Source organism: Cyrtonyx montezumae, unplaced genomic scaffold, assembly GCF_038088225.1.
Source record: "Cyrtonyx montezumae isolate F1298 unplaced genomic scaffold, pur_monq_1.0 scaffold_8, whole genome shotgun sequence".
NCBI classification, from domain to species: Eukaryota; Metazoa; Chordata; class Aves; order Galliformes; family Odontophoridae; genus Cyrtonyx; species Cyrtonyx montezumae.
Genome location: NW_027072089.1, coordinates 32184107 through 32202385, shown reverse-complemented (window position 1 = coordinate 32202385; position 18279 = coordinate 32184107). Strand labels below are relative to the sequence as shown.

The 18279-nt window shown below is 43.3% G+C and overlaps 1 protein-coding gene across 1 annotated transcript; it reads left to right on the top strand.

Moving 5' to 3' along the window:
• The first annotated feature begins 2443 nt into the window (after positions 1-2443).
• VXN (vexin) lies at positions 2444-16552 on the top strand. Its single transcript, XM_065753310.1, has 6 exons — positions 2444-2510; positions 5594-5649; positions 10877-11027; positions 14910-14974; positions 16112-16194; positions 16366-16552. The coding sequence occupies exons 1-6, from the start codon at positions 2444-2446 to the stop codon at positions 16550-16552; spliced, it is 609 nt and encodes a 202-aa protein (XP_065609382.1).
• Positions 16553-18279: the final 1727 nt, after the last annotated feature.

Below are 18279 nucleotides of genomic sequence, written 5' to 3'. Positions count from 1 at the left end.
TAGAATCAATAGACACATTTGGTTTTCTGCTCCCATTACAGACTGAGCTCTTTCAAAGTCCACCAGGAGTTTGAAGGGAGATAGTATGAAATTGTCTGATGTGAGTCTACATGGACTTCTTAGGTTGGACACTGGGATCATGGGTGTCCTCTCCAAGTCTACATTATTGTGCTATTCTTCAAGAGATTGTGTCTGTTGTAGCTGTATGAACCAAGATGACTTCTCCAGAATAATCCCCAAAGAGCTAGAAGAAAGTCACTCAGGATGTGCTGTGGTCCTTCTCCTCGTACCACATTAAGATATCCTGCAAAACCCAAGGCATTCACAGTGCTTGACTACCTCAAGGGCAGAATGAAGTGCCCAACTCCCTGTCATAAATAAGGGAAAATCCATTCCCAATCGACAATCCCAGATGAAACATGCACTGTGTTGGCCCTCCAGAGCCCTGCTTTTTGTATGGAAGGGTGTAAGAGCCTTTTGTCAGCCCTCTGTACAGACTTATTCCCAGAGCAACAATGCCCTTATAGAGGTAGTTGTTGAAAGCTTACCTACTCAAACCATAGCCTATAACCAGATTTTCACTTCTAAATCTCTCTTCAGTTTCCACATCCAGACCACCCTTCAACATGATGAAACATTAAATATTTGTTCTAACATTAAACCCTAGCTGTGGTTTAAAAATATCCCTAGATGATACTTATAACCAGAAAAGGAATGACCCAGATCCAGAGTACTTCTTCTTATAGGACTCTGAATAGCCAAAGGTGTGATAAGGGGAGGGTGAGTTAGATGTGTTATACCTTTTTTTTTTTTTCCCTCAACTATTCAATGTTGCTCTTCATTATTTTTTTATCCTTTTTAAAGCATTAAATCCTCCCTGCATAACCGCCTCTGCTCTATTCACCGCTGAATGGATGGTGTGCTGATCTTTTTATTGGTGGGTAATGGATTTGGTTTGATTGCTTGACACAAGAACAATAGTGGCATAAGCAATTCCATTCAAGCCCATGAAACTCCCCATCTGTTGAGCACGTGCACGTTCAGGAGCTGGGCAGAGACAGATGAACACGGCAGCCAAGCCTGATGTTAATGACATCAGTCATACAAGCAGAACATGTGGCACAATAAATCAAAAACTAATTGAACTTTTGCTTGATTATATTGCTGTCCCACTGCCCGTTCTACGCGCTGCACGTCTTCCTGGAACAATGCCCTGGCCCTGCAATAGATTTCCTGCCCTTGGACTGCAGGAGGCTGCCCTGGGACGTAACAAGTGATAGCAGCCTCTCTTCAGTCAGTTATTTCTTGTAACAGTGACACTTTCCACAGAATGAAAAAGAAAAAAAAAAAAAAAGGTTTCAAGGCTCAGCATGTGGATTTGACAAAATTTATTTTTTCAAAGGAACGTGACACCAACATGTCAGTGACAGCACATGTATGCTGGCACGTTCCATCTGGGACTTGGTGGCAGTATTCTATGGGGGAAGACAGCGCTGGTTTTTGTGCTAATTACACACACGTGCTCATAATGATGGCTATTCATTGGGCTGATATAATTTAATATCATTGTTAGTGCTTGAGAAGTGTTTCTGCTACATCTGTTGCTGAAGCCTGTGAGCCAGCATGTTGGAGCTTGGGTGCCTGTGGCAGCAGTAAGTCTGCAGAGCTTGAAGGAGCTAATTTCCACAGATGTGGAAAGGGACAATTTTTGATGGCAGCATGAGGGAATGCACTTGAAACGTTTGGAAAATAGCCCCTCTAGTAGTGCATAAATGTAGGACGAGGCCCAGATCCTTCAAGTCATGCAGGAACCAGCCTATGACTGGGCCACCTGCCATCTCTCCAGAACCATTAAAGCACAGCCCTATGGATGCCTGCCTGACATGCCCTCCTGTAGACATCTGTGTTTGAAATGTAACACTGACGTGCCCAGGATTTAGGTACAAGTTACTGAACTTACAGGTGGAGCACCAAATGCTTTCCTTAATATACTCAGAATCAGCTCCTCATTACATAGGAAGAGCAACGCTCCATGGTAAATGCACTGAACTACACAAAATGTATCCCAACTTGTTTTAAAATTCCTTGCAGTACTGCCGTAAAGTTTCTTGCCGTACACTGGCTGCACAGAGCAGGCTTTATTATTGGCCATTTATTGCAGAGGATTCTCCAAACCAGTAAAAGGACAAAATGTTTCTATCTGGGTAGAGACTTAAGTAACAGCTAAATTAAATCTTTGCATTCATAGTATTCATACAAAGGCAGATGGGAGCAGAAAATGTTGCGATGAAGAATATGGAATGAGATGAGATCACAGCATCAGTCTGTCCTTTGTAGATCTGGACAATGATCACAGAGCCAGATTGGATTAGTGAAACCTATTTACCAGAAGTTCAGAGCAGTTGCGTGGAGCTGAAAGGCAGTCAGGAGAGAGAGGTGGAAAATGCACCAGATTTACAGCTGCAGCGACGAGAATTTAGAAGTTTTCACCACCGTGATTTCATCCAAATGTGAGTACACTGGGACTATAATAACGGGGACGGTGTTGTCTTTTGGATGGATGGACGGAGTGCGTTATCCTTTAGCGAAACCTTTAAAGGAGCAGCTCATGTGGCTGCTCTCTGTGCCGTGCCGTGCTGCCTGCTCAGCACTCCCTGCTTCTCGCTGGAGCTGAGCCGTGCAGGTGCCTCGACACTGTGGCTGTGCAAAATCTTTGCACAGGCAGAACTGGGAGATTTGGAATCAGCGTTCGCACACCTATGAGGTAATTGCTAAAGTGACAGCTTGCAACCGTGAGGCTATTCTATGTGATAGAAAGGAAAATGAAGTTCTGTGAGCAGCTCGGATGAACTGGGTGAACTGCATGAATGTGGAATTTAAGTCTGCTGGCTCAGTAAGTGGAACATTTCCAAAGCCGTGCCCTCAAAATGAATGCATGATTAACATTAATTGCTTGTAATGAAGAGTAAGAACCGGACAAAGCCTGGTCTGCATTTGATTGAGCAAATTAGTTTAAACTCAATAGCTGCATATTTCAGCAACAAGGAGAAGAAAGCAGGTAAAAGAAGGGAAAACAAATTGTGGGGGCAGATCAGATCTTGCAAGCTGCAAGCCTGTGCTCTCAGCTGCTTAATTTCAGTATGTAAGTGGAAATGACAAAGTGAACCATCACCATAATTGTTTTTGTTGCCTGAAATCTGGACTGCACACACAAACAGCCTCTTGCAGGCAAATCCAGAAACAGCATCTGCAAGAATTTAGCTTTGCCTTCCTGCTCCCTGCAGAAAAATCATGTTTGCAGGGAAAGCTCAGCAACCCCACTGATTTCATTGTTGCCATTGTATTCCTGTGCAAATGGGTCACTTACGTCTACCTCCGTGATTCACTCTTCTTTCAATGGCTATTCAAGTAATTGCATGTTTGCTGGTGCTGTGACTTCCCTTTCATGCCTTCCCTTTCTTCAGCTCGTGTAAGCCATTTGCCATGTACGCTGGCAGATGACGAGCAGTGAGTCAGTCTGTGGATTGTACGTACTCTGAAAACATGACAATGTATTGGCGTTAGGCACATTCATATATGGTTTGTCGTGCACCAGCCTGGGTGCCAATAGCAGCACAACAGTGCTTGCTGTTGGGAAAAACATGCAGGAACTGAGCGCCATGCATTGGCCAGTAAAATACTTAAAATCATACAGATGATTCCTTGTGTCACTGAACTTTTCTGCACTTGGGTTTAATTAAAGTGCTTGTGAACAATTAATGATGCTGGCCTCCACACAGTGCAATGCCAGCAGTAAAATGATTGCAGCAGCTTCAAAACACAGAAAATGACTGTCATCACGTTTGTATAGTTTTCACCCCACACTAAAATACAAAACTACTCATGCAGGAGAAGGCAGCAGGAATCCTTGAGGGTATCACCTCCCAGAGCATCAAGCTGACAGCTTAGCACACTCTCTAGTTCTGTGCAGGCAGATAACTCACTTGTGATAAGCATGGAAACATTGCATTTCAGCAGGAGACTTGGACAAGACTTGGCACCTCCTGTGTTACTTCTCACTTCACTGAGAGCAGAGCTTGGCCAAGACTCTGTTTCTGTCTGATGGGCTCAGTACTTGCATCCTCACTTTGGCATCTGAAGTTGTTCTTCGTGCCATTAGAGATACCGTGGTATGGGCAGCAGTGCCCAGCATGGTGGAGGCCACCACTGCCACCACTCATCCATCCCTCACAGGCAGCAGGAGCACCAGGAGCAACAGGCCTAGGTCCTACAAAACTTCATATCTCAAGGCAGGAATTCAGATTCACTGCAGCTGCAGTAATGAGAAGCTCTCAGCCTACTCCAGCTGTTTCCACATCATCAGAAATCTTCACAGACATTAAAGCACAGCAGTACTGAGCATGGCAGCTCCTGGATCCCAAAAAATGTGAAGGAAAACTCACTTAGAGTGCAAGAGTCACCTTCCTGATTCTTCAGTGCATTTGGGCTATAAATAGACCCTGAAAGGGAAGTCTCTCTTTGCATGCCTTGCCCTCAGGGTCGTCATTTAGAATTGGTGTTAAATACAACTGAATTTTGAAGGGTTATTTATTTTTTTTAGGCTACTTTTTGCACAGATGCTGAATCCCATAGTCATGATTTCTGTATTATAAAGGAAGGGTAATAATTTTACAGTGCGAAGAGTAATATATAATGAGATCTGGGAAAATACCTTTCAAATCAATCTGGAAGAATCTTTAATCAGTCTTTGAAATGACCAGAAATGACTATCCAGAACCAATCACTGCAGTGTGAGTGCACTGTCCAGTCAGAAGCCTGGGTTATGATCCTGGTATCTCATGTGTCTTGTGGCTAATCTTTCCATTTTGCCTGGGATTTTGGTGTCTTCATGGGTTTAAGAAACAATGTTGAGAAAAAAACTTCAAGGAAAATGCCTCGTAAAGTTAAAGAACGGGATAAGTAATTCTGTGAAGTGAAAAAAATGAGTGAATGAAGTGCAAATGTTGTGACTTTGACATAGTGCAGTAAATCTGGAATGAAGCAGTCTGCAATTATTGGAAGTCTGTATCTAGATAAAATGGTGGGCCACTCCAAAGTTAATGCAGATACTAGGCACGGTCTAAGCTGACTGGATGGAAAAGAAGCTTTCTGCCAAAGACCTCCCATCCTAAACATGTCAGCAGAACACAAGGCCACAACCTCAGGTAGGAAATGGCAGATTCCTCCTGGAAACCCACAGGAGAAGCACAGAAACTTTGAGAAAGCTGTCTACTAGCTGTCTTCAGCCCTCACTTTTTCTATGCCCCCCAGCACAGACTTCATGGGAGCTAATAGAAAAACCAACATACCCATGTGCAGGGCCTCCAGGCAAGTGCCAAACACCAGCATCCTCTCTGGAGGCTCTCTCCCAGTGCATTCCCTCCTGCAGCAGGGCAGGAAAGTCTGCCTGAGGTGAGGGTCTGCTACTGGTCTCCCAGCACCACAAAACAGCAAGATCTTCACCAGCATCTTCAATGGGCACTACTACGGAGTGCTACTTGAGTTTGTCCACCTCTACCCACCCCTGACCACATTTCTGTTGTTCTTTTCACAGCATGTAGTCCTGCCCGGAGGAGAGCCAAAAGTGCACATCACGTCCTGACAAAGAGCGTAAGGATAACTTCTCTCCCTCTCTTTTGTTTTCATTCTAGTTGGTTAAGCTTATCCTTCAAAATGCTATGGAGAAATGGGAAGCAGACCTTTCAGGGCAAAGAAACGCACCAGCACCTGGCATGGGGAGTGGGGTGTAAAATAGAAAAGGCAGCTCCTGTACATCTACAGATGATTCAGTCTGTACTTACAGATTGTCACACGAGCACTTTGAAACTCTTAAAAAAATAAGGTCTTTGTGCAGAGCTAGTCAAAATGAATACAGCTTATCAACACTGGTCATCTGAGGGACTCACAGACTTAGTTCTTATCCACAAAGCACTAATAACACTGCCAGAGGGACAGCAAGCAAACTGTAGCAATGCATACACAATCAAGGAGCCAGTATCACACAGGGAACGTGGGAGGAAAACACCATATGATAGGCTGTAACCTCCTCCCAGAGAAATGGCTCTGAGAGAGCCACAGGAGGATGCTTGCTCCTTGACAGTGGTGGCAAAGGGTTAACCTGGCACACACGCTGCATGTGGTCCTCTCCTCTCTCTCTAACCCACCACACAGCACAGTGCTCTCTCTTGTCTCAGGAATGAAAACAGCTGAATATTTCCCACAGCCCTCTACCATGCTATCCCAGCATTTTATTCTCCTTCTCAACTTTCCCTTTACTGAATGCTTCCTTTTAATAGGTTTGTAAATATTTTTGCCCTGATTACATTTTCTAGACATAATTATTAGGTGACAATAGCAACACTTAAGGAACTGAACAGTGAGAAAACATTCTCCAAATTTAGACAGTCATACACACAAGTTTGGTTCAAGTTTTCTTGTGTTCAGAGCCATTTTTTCCTCTTTAAATGCTTTTAGCCTACTCACAACCCATTCCATGATCCTTTTATCTCAGTTTTGTCTTACAAGGATGACAGCCACGCTTTCTCTTCCACATGCTAAAGCACTTCTTATAACCTTTGAGACCCTCCCATCAAAGTATTCTCCTCACAGACACATGTAGTTCTCCAGCCCTTTGTTGAAATGTCTTTCTCCATGGTCTTTCCCCTTCCCTGGTCCCATTTGTAGATACACTCCTCTTCACAGTCCACATTCCCTAATTTCCCTCTGGCACAGTAGGTTCCTCTGCTTATCACACTTACCTGTGCGCCAGGAAAAGCCTTGCCACATTCAATACCATCTCCTGGTTATTAAAGCAGATCACAGGATAATTCACAGAATGCCTGAAGTGAACTTCAGAAGAGTCAGCAACACATCTCTGGTGCCTGAGTGAAAAACACATGTATCTATTTTCTCAGTTTGCAAAAATCTTATTTTCATCACTCAATCTGAGGTTTCAAAATGACTCTTCATCCCAACAGAGGACAATATTCAGTGTCCTAATGTTGCTCAAAATAAGCCACTTTGACATACTCCTTTCTTTATGTGTTGTGTCCTCAATATATTTTGTCACATAATGTAAAACTAGCATAAGAATGCAAAAAAAGAACAATTCTGAACAAATAAAACAAAATGTTTAGATAACCACTCATATATATCTTTTTATTATTTTATTTTATTTAAGAAAATAAGTACTTTTCCAAACAAATGCCCAGATTTCTTCTAATCAGAACTTTCTCATAATCCCATTCAGGTGGAAATTTTTCAGCCAGTTCTCATCAAAATCCAGGACAGCCATAGGTCTGTTATGTTTAGAAAGTTCTCTCTGTCATGTGAGAGCCTCATGTATTTATTGGGTTGGATCAGTGTAGTATACTCACGAAAGTCTAAGAAAATAAGAAAGTCCCTGTTTTGTTGCAGCATTTCTATGTGATTTATTTTTTCCGTTGGGGCTTTCCTGACTTCAATTATAGATATCCTTTGATTGGCCCTTAGTCATCCCCATGCACACAGCATCCTATTAGCAGCAGTAGCACCAAGCCTAAGGAATGGTTTGCAGATCCAGCTAGACAAGGCTTGCAAACCAACAAATTTGCACAGTCAACTCTTTGCTGAGTGTGTTCTGGTTTTTCAGTGCTTACAGCTACTGTGCAATCATTCAGATAAATTGCACATACTGGCATATAGATGCCTGTGAGGAAATGGGGATTGCCAGTTTCTAGACCCACACTCAAGTAGCAGAATGATGATTTGTTTTTCACTTTTACTTTTGCACCTGCAGTCAGTGTTGTAGAAAGGCCTCAGCTAACCTGAGAGCTTCTGCTTTGGCGATTGCAGTGGACATAATGCTGATCCTGAGAAGGGCAAAAATAGCTAGCAATGTGGACATCTGCCAGACGGTTTGTTTTGTTTTTTTTTCCACAACAGAAATACTCAAGTGGTGTAGCATTAAGTGATTTAACATTCGGATGACTGACACTGGGAGGTAACTTCCGCAACATTTGAAAATCCATCCCAAGAGCACAGTCTTGTGGAGAAGGAGGAAAGAGAAGGGGGAAACACCTTCTTTTTAAAAACTATTTCACCAGTATTGCTATTTGCAGTCCCTATTGTCCTATTAAGAGTTATTCCCAATGACAGTGGATCCTTCCTTTTTATTTCCTTCCATTCTTATCCTCTAAATCAATGTCTGGAACTTTAAAACCACTCTTGATGTCAGTACAGGAATGCTCTGCAGAAAACTGACAAATACCTCTATGTATCCTTGTGCTACCATATTAAAAATGAGATTAGCATTAGCCCATCAGAAAGAGCCTAACTCCAAAAATATGTCATTTCCTGCACTAATAATAAAATAATCTCATTGTTCAGCCTCTAAACCTCTAATTTTACCCAGATTGAGATGATTAATTGTCACCTTTCTGAGGCTTTGATTCCAGGAGTACTGATGGGGTTGCTGGAGCAGCCTCTGCAATGGAAAATAAAAAGATGTTTTATTGAGTTCTGAATTCAGAGTAAGCATCCTGCGAACAGAATGAACAAGCTGAGTGACTTACAGATTTAAATCGATAATTATTTTAAGAGTATTTCACTAATTCTGCAGGGTTCAGATGACTCTGCTATCCACACAAGATTTGAACTTCCTGGTACATTTAGAAAAGAAAAGTGACTTCCCACTGATCCTTCTGCCTTACCCCAGGTACCCTAGAGAAATGTCAGCTCTACTTTAGATCAAAACTGTGCTGCAGCAGGTTTAGATTCCTGACCCAGATAAGTCTTAATGTATTACAGTAATGTGTGAAGTGGTCAAAGTCACGGTGAAGTCTTGACTTAGGAGATAAGAAACTCCCAAACTGTACTACAGCCAAATGCTGCAAACAAACACGCTAACTGAAGCTGTGCTGTGGAGATGGGGCTGCTGTCGGTGACTGTAGTGGCAAAAGGCATTGAAACTTGCTGGAAGGTGGGTGGTATGTAACAAGAGGCCTTGAGAGCATAGATAATGTGCCTAAATGATTCCTGCAAGCAGCGGAGTTCAAACTAAATGTTATCCTTTGCAATGCACAGGCAGATTGCTAAGTTTCAAGTCAGTGGTAGTTTATGCTGATCAAATAAGCCACTTTCAGGATTAGAGGATACTGCCTCCAGCATCCTACTTACCAAAAGTGCCCTTTCCATGATCATGCAAAAGAGTGAAGCTCATGTTTTGGTAGGAGAGGGCTGCATTGTTTTTTTGCCATGCACCAATAAGACAGCGTGAGCAAGAGTACTGCCATGTGTTTCCAGAGTTGGTGGGAAAGCTGAGCTTTGCAGCACTCCTTGAAAGCCAGAAGAGCCTTGTTTCATACAGCAGCCCCTACAGCAGTGGGGCTGTCATGAAAACCCCCCGCTGGTCATGGCCACATCGTTCCTGTAATGAGGACAGGTGCCTCCACTGCAGTCACTGTGGTGGCAGAGGGATGCCCCTGCTAAGTGACTCACAGCTTTGGCAGTGCAGTGGGCTGCTGAGCCAGGTCCCAGCAGAGGAGCTGTACAGGGAGCTCTTGGAGTTCCTGCAGGCGCAGGCCTCCCACCACCAGCCTCCCCCTCCTTCCTGAGAGACCGACAGGGGTGTGTGGCATTGCCAGATTCATGGTCAGGAGAGCTGGGCCCACCTCTAGCACATGTTTATCTTCAAGGACACCAGCGGTGCCTTAGGCTTTAACTTCACATTGGGCACATCCCTAAGTAGCTTACAGAGAAAGCACTGCGTTAGGCCGTGTGCCAAGATCCACTGAACTGAAAGAAAACTCCTCTTAGGGCTCAGATTAGGCTTTGGTTACCTCACCACACCTTTCCAGCAGCATTTTTGCCTGCTGCTGGGCCCTTCCTGCTCCTTGTCCTGCCGGTTGGTAGGACCTACATATGTTTCCAGGCTGCCAACCACACATGGAATCAAAAAGTTAAACATCATCGGCCTTGAGCAATTTTTCCTATTTTGGGAAGTATCTGTTTGCATGAGTTTTTAAATCTGCCTGAAAATTCATGCACAGAATATGGCAGATTAACAGTAAACCGAATTCAAACTTCTTTAAAGAAAAAGAACCATTTTATGAATACAAGGTGACATAATGGAATGCAGTTTTGTTTTTATCTCAAATGAATGTTAGAAGGCAGACCAATAGATGGAATAAGGCCTTTTCTGTGTCAGTAGCAGGCTGGGAGATTTGCTGGTCTAAGCCATCCTAAAACGAAATAACTGTGTTTATACATAAAACAAGTATAGGGCAACTGTCAAGCATCATGTGCACGTCTAATAGCAATCAATCTGATGGTTTGCCATGCACCTTGTTTCCTCACTGCTTTGGATCTTTGCCTGCTTAACTTCTCTGAGTGACAGCAGCAGATCTTCAGAGAAGAATGTAAAAAATAAAGTTTGAAACTCTTTCTCTGCTGCCAGGACATTAATCTTCTTGAGACAACTGTTCCTGGACCATCCTGGATAACAGTCACCAGTGTGTCCATCTGCTTGATGACTACCCTGTTTTCCTTAAGATACATTAGCTCTGGCCAGCCCCATTTGTTACCCATGGCACTGCACTCAACAATGTAGGAAAGTATCTGTCTTTGTTCAGACTCATTTTCAGAAATGCTGTTCAAGTTACATAGAGCCTAATGTTCACATACACACACCCGGTGAGTCCCACTCAGCAACCCCCCCTCAAGTAGATTGGAAAGCAGTCAGAAGAGCAAGCATCGTGCTGCTCTCACCTGGGGTTGCTTCAGGTGACTTTAACAATGACAGTTTGGTGGCCCACTCCCTGGCCAGCTGTAATGTGATGGCTTTGCATCTTCACCACAGGTGGTAGCGGTGTCTGACTGTCGACCCCACCAGCCAGACAAGCTACAGCCCCACCACGGTGACCTCTTCCAGGTGCTCTACAGAGAAGAAGAGGTGCGCAGCTTGGGCCGCCTGCAGGGCGGGCAGCAGGGACCCTGCAGCCCCAAGCACGGTAAGTCCTCAGTGATGGCTTTGCTGTCTCCATTGCTTCAGAACAATTTGAGATATTGCAGTCTCCTGGTCTGCATCAAACCAGAATTGTTATGTACATAGAAAATATCTCCCAGCTTAAAACTCTCAGAGGAATTTATGAGTTGAAGACTATGGCGTTGCAGAGCTCTGCTCCCTGCAAAAGCAAGCTAATAAAGCAGTGCTTGCTTTATTCAGAAGCATAAATACACCTTTCCAAGAGCTGACAGTACTGTAGAGATGATAGATTGCTTATAACTGGGCTTGCCTGACTCATCTTTTTATTTAAGATCCCTGTTCAAGTACTTAAAATTTGCCAAAATGTAATCATTTGAGATGAATTTTTAGATTCTGTATGTCAGTCGCAGACATGATTTTGTTTTTTTCAACCAGAACCCATTCAACATATTCTTGAGAACCTGTGAAAGAAAAAATAGAATTTGCCAGTGTAAAACCAAGGAAATGAATAAACATAAGCAGGCTGCTTGTTCGGTTGGTTCAAAGCTGTGGTGTTATGCTTGGAAGGAGGAAACTCAAGCAAGGACATGGAGTTTGGCATGGGATGGCCTTTTAATCAAAACTACACCTTTTGTTCTCCCATGCAAAACCACCCAGATGCAATTAAGCATAGAGACATAGGAAGTTTATTTATTAGAAGTTGCCAAATATGTAGAACAGATTCTACTATGAATGAGCATGGTTGCACAACAATAATAAGCTGCTGTCTTGCTTGTAAGGCACCTGATCTGAACACAGAGTGGACAAGAGCAGGGCCTGTGCTACTGGGAAGGGACAAACTGAGCTTGGGACCATGGGGAAAGACCTGAAACCAGAGACAAAGCCCAGACGTATCTGAACAACAACTTGGGGCTGAGGAGGAATGGAGGAGCAGCAGGTGGCAGAGAGGCACTGGGGGACAAAGAAGTCATCTGTTGTGAGGGGAAGCAATAGGGAAAAGGTGACAGATAGGCACTGATGGGAGAAAGGATGTAGTAAACAAAAAATAAAAGTGAAAAATCAAGGAAACAGTTCTCATAACAGGAGAAAGTCAAGTGACTGGGCAAAGAAAATGGGATACCAAATGCAATTATAGTTAAGTTAGATTGGGTTCAGCAAAAGAGATCTGAGAACAAAAGAGAGGCAAAGGGGTTTGCTGGAGGAGTGGAGGAAGAAAGCAGGTAGCACAGGACAGGACAATTTCATCAGGAGCATCCTATAAGGCTCCACCAGGGCCCTCTAAGCTTATGTAGCATAACATTGTTTGTACGATGCCAGCCCAGAAGGTACTCAGGGAACTTGGCAGGGAATCTCCAGGATCCCATAATAGCTCCTTAAGCTCTGTCCATCCCTGTCTCAGTGATGCTGATACAGCTGACATATCCTGTTTTCTGAGCGCCCATTTCACAATTCTGATGTTGACACGCAGGAGTGCTCATTTCTAGCTGCCAAAAAAGCTGTATGGAAGAAGTGCTGCATCTCACAAAAGTCTTCTGAAAGCCTCATCCTAGGAATTTCTAATCTTAAACTCAGTGCTTTCTGTTTCCCCAGTACAACCTTCTGTACTCCAGGACGCAATGAAACTGTTTATCTCAAAGGCTAGATCTTTGGTGGATAAAATAACTGTGGTTCAGTTCTTGTTATCCATAACTCTTGATTGCTTGGCTTTACAAATTCAGTGTTTTAAGGAAATCAGAAGTGTTTGCAAATATTTATATGAGAATTAAAATAGCCCTTTGCAATGGTGTGCTACAGCTTCTGGTTTCAGTTTGCATTGTACTAACAAATGCCTTCACAGAGCATGAGGTACCATGAAAGAGTCTGGGAAGGTTTCTTTCTGCAGCTGTTTCTCAACAGTTGGAGAGCCAGCATAATGTGATATATAGCAATATATAAATATTTGTCCCAAGATATGTCCCGTTTCCATTGATTTCTATATAAATGTGATCTCTACATAAATCTCACCTCTCAAAAGCAATCGGCAACATCTCTACTGGAAATGGTTCCATCCTAGTTATTCTCCATGCATGTTTCATAGGCAGTTGTTGAATATTAAGGAGACTTCAGACTTAGTGAAGTTCAAATTGAAATCCAGGTTATAGTGCTAACAGTTACTTTTTCACAGCAAGTAAGAAATGCACAAATAGTACAGATGAGAACATCAGCATGATTATTGCTAGCATTAGAAACATCATACAAATACAAAAGCAAAAGAACACTCCATTCTAGCATGCAGGAAGCCTAGTGTAGAAGACCAGAACAATAAACTCCTACTAGCACACAAAGCTGCACTTTGATTCACAGGGTTATAGATTAAATTTCTATTTATGTGTATACATGCATTTGTTCTACAGGGAACAAATAGTTTTGTACAGGTACTCATCTTGGAAATACAGAACAAAGTCAGAGTAAAAGATGCAGAAATCCCTGGTCCCATGCTTGAATACCCACAGCACCTGCTGGAAGTGGCATTCACAGTGCACCCCACCACCACTGTCCCAACGTGCACTTACCAAACAGAAGCCACAAGGCCTTACTTTTGCTTAAATATTTTGCAGAACTTGGCCAGAACATTTTTCTGGATCTAATAAAGAAATAAATGCTGAAGGGAAGAATCAGATAATATAAAACAAACAAAAAGCTGGAGCACTGATGCCTGGAGCCACTTTCTGAATACTGTTAGTACTTAATACACAAGATGAGAGGAAGCAATTGAATTAAAATTTGACGTGAGGGATACAGTTAGGTACCTAATGGAATTACTGGTGAGGGACAGTGGGAGGAGAAAGGTTAGCTAAGATATTTATCACAGTCAACTATTGCCCCCAGAAGGACAAGATAATTCTGACTGTTAAGTCTTGCTGGGGACAGTGCTATAAGTAGCATCTCTATTATTTCTGATGCTTCCAGCCATTGTTTATACTCCACTGGTAACAGCAGATGTGAATCTTGTTGCATTGTCTGTCTCGGTGAATCCTGGTGTGAATCCATCTAAATCCCCACTCTTCTTTTACTTGAATATTAGTTTTAAAAAGGAGCAGATAACTCAAAATGGCCAGGAACAGAAAGAAGGGAAAAGAAGCAATCCACATTCCTGCAGCCACATGGGAGGATTTGGCTCCATGAGAATAAATCTGGAATCCCTCCTTCATTTATTTCCTTGGCACAACTAGCAGGAATGGCAGTGAGCATTTCCACATGGATAAGTTCTTGGCTGAGCACTCACTCTAACAGCAAGCTAACCTCTGGGCCTGAGGACAGCAGAGACGTCCCACCCAGACACAGGCAGACAGAGAGGTTAAAATCCTTCCCTGCTGGATGTAACACCCTGCTGTCTATGACTCCTTGGATCAGTCCAAAATGGAGAATGACTCCCTGCTCCTACACAGGACAGACCTGGCAGGGAGCTCCACAGAGCACAAAAACTGCATTAGCTGATGGTCACCTGCAAAGGAGCAGCAGTTGGGCCTGCCCTTCTCGTGTGTATGCACACTTTAAATATATATAAGTGTATACATTTGCGTACACATACACACACACACGTATATAGTGTTAGCAGCAGGGAGGGGCCTCCAATTGGCCTAAGGACAGTTCCTTGTCTCATATGAAAAGTCTATGGGCAACTAAATGATCTTCTGTAATTACTAAGCAGTTTCAATATCACTCATTTTGACATCATAGCATATGATCAAAAAAAAAGACAATTTTTGCCCCTTTGGTCATAATCAAATCTGGTTGGACTATAACCTGAATCATGGCTGTTTTCATACTTGTCCTAAGCACATGGAAGGACGCTTTTATTCTTTTAATACCAGCTGTGCCAATGGGATACTTACACTGATAATACCCTGTTTCTTATGTTTGACAGTGGGAATAACTGAACGAGAGACATACAAACCCTGTAATCACAATCAGTCAAATGGGAAACCTCTGGTAAGTAAATATAGCAAGATGAAATACCACTGTCTGATGCATCTTAAAGCCTAGCACCTGCTAACACATCCCACAGTAACAGTGTGTTGGTGTCAGCACTTGCAGGTTTCCCAGTCTTCTTTACAGCTGTGAGCGGTGACTGATGCCAAGAACTGCACAGCTGGGGCAGGACAGCTGCCCCATGGGATGGGAGAGGGCAGGTTGCCTTGCTGCATGCCTAGCAACCTGCAAGACCTGGGAGGAATCAGCCTCCTGCTTCTCAGGGAATCTCAGAAACTGGGAAAACATGGATTTCTAAGATGGAGCAAGTGTCAAATAATTCATACTCTGCAGAATGTAATGCTGAAAAGATGAACAGATCAATTGAATACATCAATGGGAAAATCATCATACAAAATCTGAAAATTTGTTTCTTAGTAGTGACAAAATGTTTTGGCTCAGAATGACTCAGATTGAGTAAAAGACTTTCCTCCCCTCATCTATTTATTTATTTAGATTTTCAAGCAGAAAATTGTCTTTTGAAAAGTTTCTAACCAACTACTTGGATGGTTACAATATATGAGGTAGCCTGTAGCTGGGCTGTGCTGGAGGAAAATGGCCGTTCAATATTGAAGGATGGTCAAAATTAACAGCATTCAGTGTAATGAAACTAACTGTAGCTAACAACAATTAGCCTAGTTAAATTTCAAAGGGTGTTTGCAACAGTAATTTCAAATACCTCCAGATCCTGGAACGCTTAGCACACCAAAAAGTATCCAGTTCAGTAAGTAACATTCCTTACAGCTCCAGAAATGGTGAAAGCTGGGAAAGCTGCTTTCTGTCCAGCCTCAGTACCCTGTACAAAAGCCTTAGTTCCTCAGGAACTTAGGCATAAAAAACAAGGAATGAAATGCTCTGCAAAACTCTCACTTTATTTTGTTAAGAGAAATGCATGCTCATACAGGCACTGTGCTGAAGCTAGGGTGACCATTCATGTGAGCAGTGTTTGTGTGGACAAGGGTACAGCAGTCAGGACCTAACTTTTGTTCTCTTGCTAAGAGGTGTACAGTATTCATTCATTTTTGTAAAAAACAGCCTCTTTCCTCAGACTAACCTCAGGTTTCCACTCACCAGTGCTGTTGCTTTTCCCTCCAGCAGCCTCCATCATCGCTAGCCCTCCCCATCACAGCAAAGCCAGCTCTCACAGGCTCAACCATGGATGACCACCCGCTCGCAGAAGAGTGAGTCCCGTGCCATTTTCTCTCTAAAACATAATTAAGAAACGGTTTGACCATAGTGTAGATGCATGTCATCAGTAGATGTTTAACTCAGAAATGGATCTAGGTGATTCACAGTGTCACAGGGACAGTGATAAATGCTTTATGTCAGCACTCCTGTGCTTTATTTGCCAGCCGTAGGCAGCGCCTGAGGAAGATGGCAGAGTACGACCTGACCGTGACAACGGGAGCAGAAGCTTCTCTGCCACTGACAGGAGGGAGCCTGTATGGGACACCCAGCTTGCTGAGGAAGATGTGGATGAAGCACAAGAAGAAGTCAGAGTATCTGGGGGCAACAAACAGTGCCTTTGAGGCAGACTGACAAGTCTCAGCATCCCTCAGAAAGGCAGAAGTTCCTTTAGCCAGGACAAGGTGCTCTAGGATTGATGAAGGAACAGACACGGCATAGTTTCCCCCAGGAAAAGTATATCCTTTTCATTACTTGATGCCATTGCCTCAGAATGGTAGGAGAAAGGCTAATTAAGGTAAAAATGGTGAGTATGATGCAACATATTAGCCTTTCTTTGTTGCGATACACTAGAAACCCAAATATCCCACTAGATTCACATCTTGACTCAGCTATGCTGAAACTACTGCTGACCTATTGTATGCGTCCAGTCTGAATCAGCTCAGACACACAAGAGAAGCCAACCAAGATGTTGGTGTGCTTCTGCAAGGTTACAGTTCTCTTTTGTTATTGCGTGCCATTAAGTGCCGGGGCTTTGTTCATTGTGTACCACTTTTGTCCTCCTTCCCACCTTTTGTATCCTCTCTTCAGAGATATGAGATAAAAAACACATCTTATGATGTGTTCAGTGCTAAACATCTTTTTCCCTCAGTTGTGATGTTTCAAGGCAGGAGTAAAAGACAAAGAAATTTAAAAGAATGGGTGAGTCAGAACTTTTGCAAATAGACATTTACCAAACTTACCTACGTGGCCAGAGATTGGTGTCTTAGTGTCCTACCAGATCAAACTATGAGCAACTGAATAACCTCAAGAAATACCATAGAACACATATACTAAGTCAGCAACTTACAGTCTGTCTGTGTGGCACAGAGTATTTCTTAAAGTGCACTAATGACAGTAGAAAACACATAAATGATGCAACTAGACAATTACATGTGAAATATCTGCTTATAGGATTTCACCAATACTACAGACAATATTATATTAGCCAGGAACAATATTCGTCCCATATGAGTGCTCCCCTGCACTTACAGTATGGGATTGTGGTTTGCCTAAGCCTACAGAGCAGCAGATTTCAGGAGGGATCCACAGCCAGGGGCCACCAAATCTGGGCAGGAGAGAAAGGCTGCAAAAGCAACCAGGTCCATTGGCTTTGGGTGTGTAGTATGGAGAAGCACACAGGAAAGGTTCACAGCTTGACAACCTAAGAAAGGAAAGTCTATGTGATGTGAAAGCGACTGCAGCAGGGTTGGCACTTAGCTTGCTCTAGAGACAGCACATGCCCCCAGCAGGGATATGCAGGAAAAGGCATTGGGACAGGCTAAAAGACCCTGTTTAAAAACATACTATGGCTTATCGTGCTGACAGAGCCATCTCCAATCTATCAGTCTAGAGGTTGCCAAGAGGAGTGAGGAATCAGACCTTCATAAAATACTTCAGCTGCCCATCAGACAGCACCATGGCTATAAGTCACACTGCCTCTCTCCTTCCTCCTTCTTATCAAAAGCAGAAGCCCTGCTCTGGCCCAGAAGCCTGACAGAGACAGCCCAGAGCAGTGAGCTCCTCTCCTGCTTTCTTTCACCTTCCTGGGAGCAGGGCAGCACACAGCTCCTCCTGAACTACACCCTCTCACAGAGGCTCACCTCACCTTTACTTTGGAGCCTGACCCCAATGCCCCTGTACTGCACTGCGTAATCCTGCCAACATCAAATCCTCCACAGCTGAACAGAGCTGCAGCCATCCCCAAAATTTTCCTGAAATGTCTTTTACAAACATCACCAACCATGCTGCCCCTGCCCCCTGAATCCCTGTAGGCACCTGCTATTTTTTATGTGAATCAAGTAAATTCAGTGGGACTACTC

Excerpts from the sequence above, each read along its gene's own strand:
- VXN (XM_065753310.1), top strand. The coding sequence starts at position 2,444 with ATGCACCAGATTTACAGCTGCAGCGACGAGAATTTAGAAGTTTTCACC. Across the intron at positions 2,511-5,593 it reads CACCGTGATTTCATCCAAAT|CATGTAGTCCTGCCCGGAGG; the intron begins GTGAGTACACTG and ends TTCTTTTCACAG. Across the intron at positions 14,975-16,111 it reads AGTCAAATGGGAAACCTCTG|CCTCCATCATCGCTAGCCCT; the intron begins GTAAGTAAATAT and ends TCCCTCCAGCAG.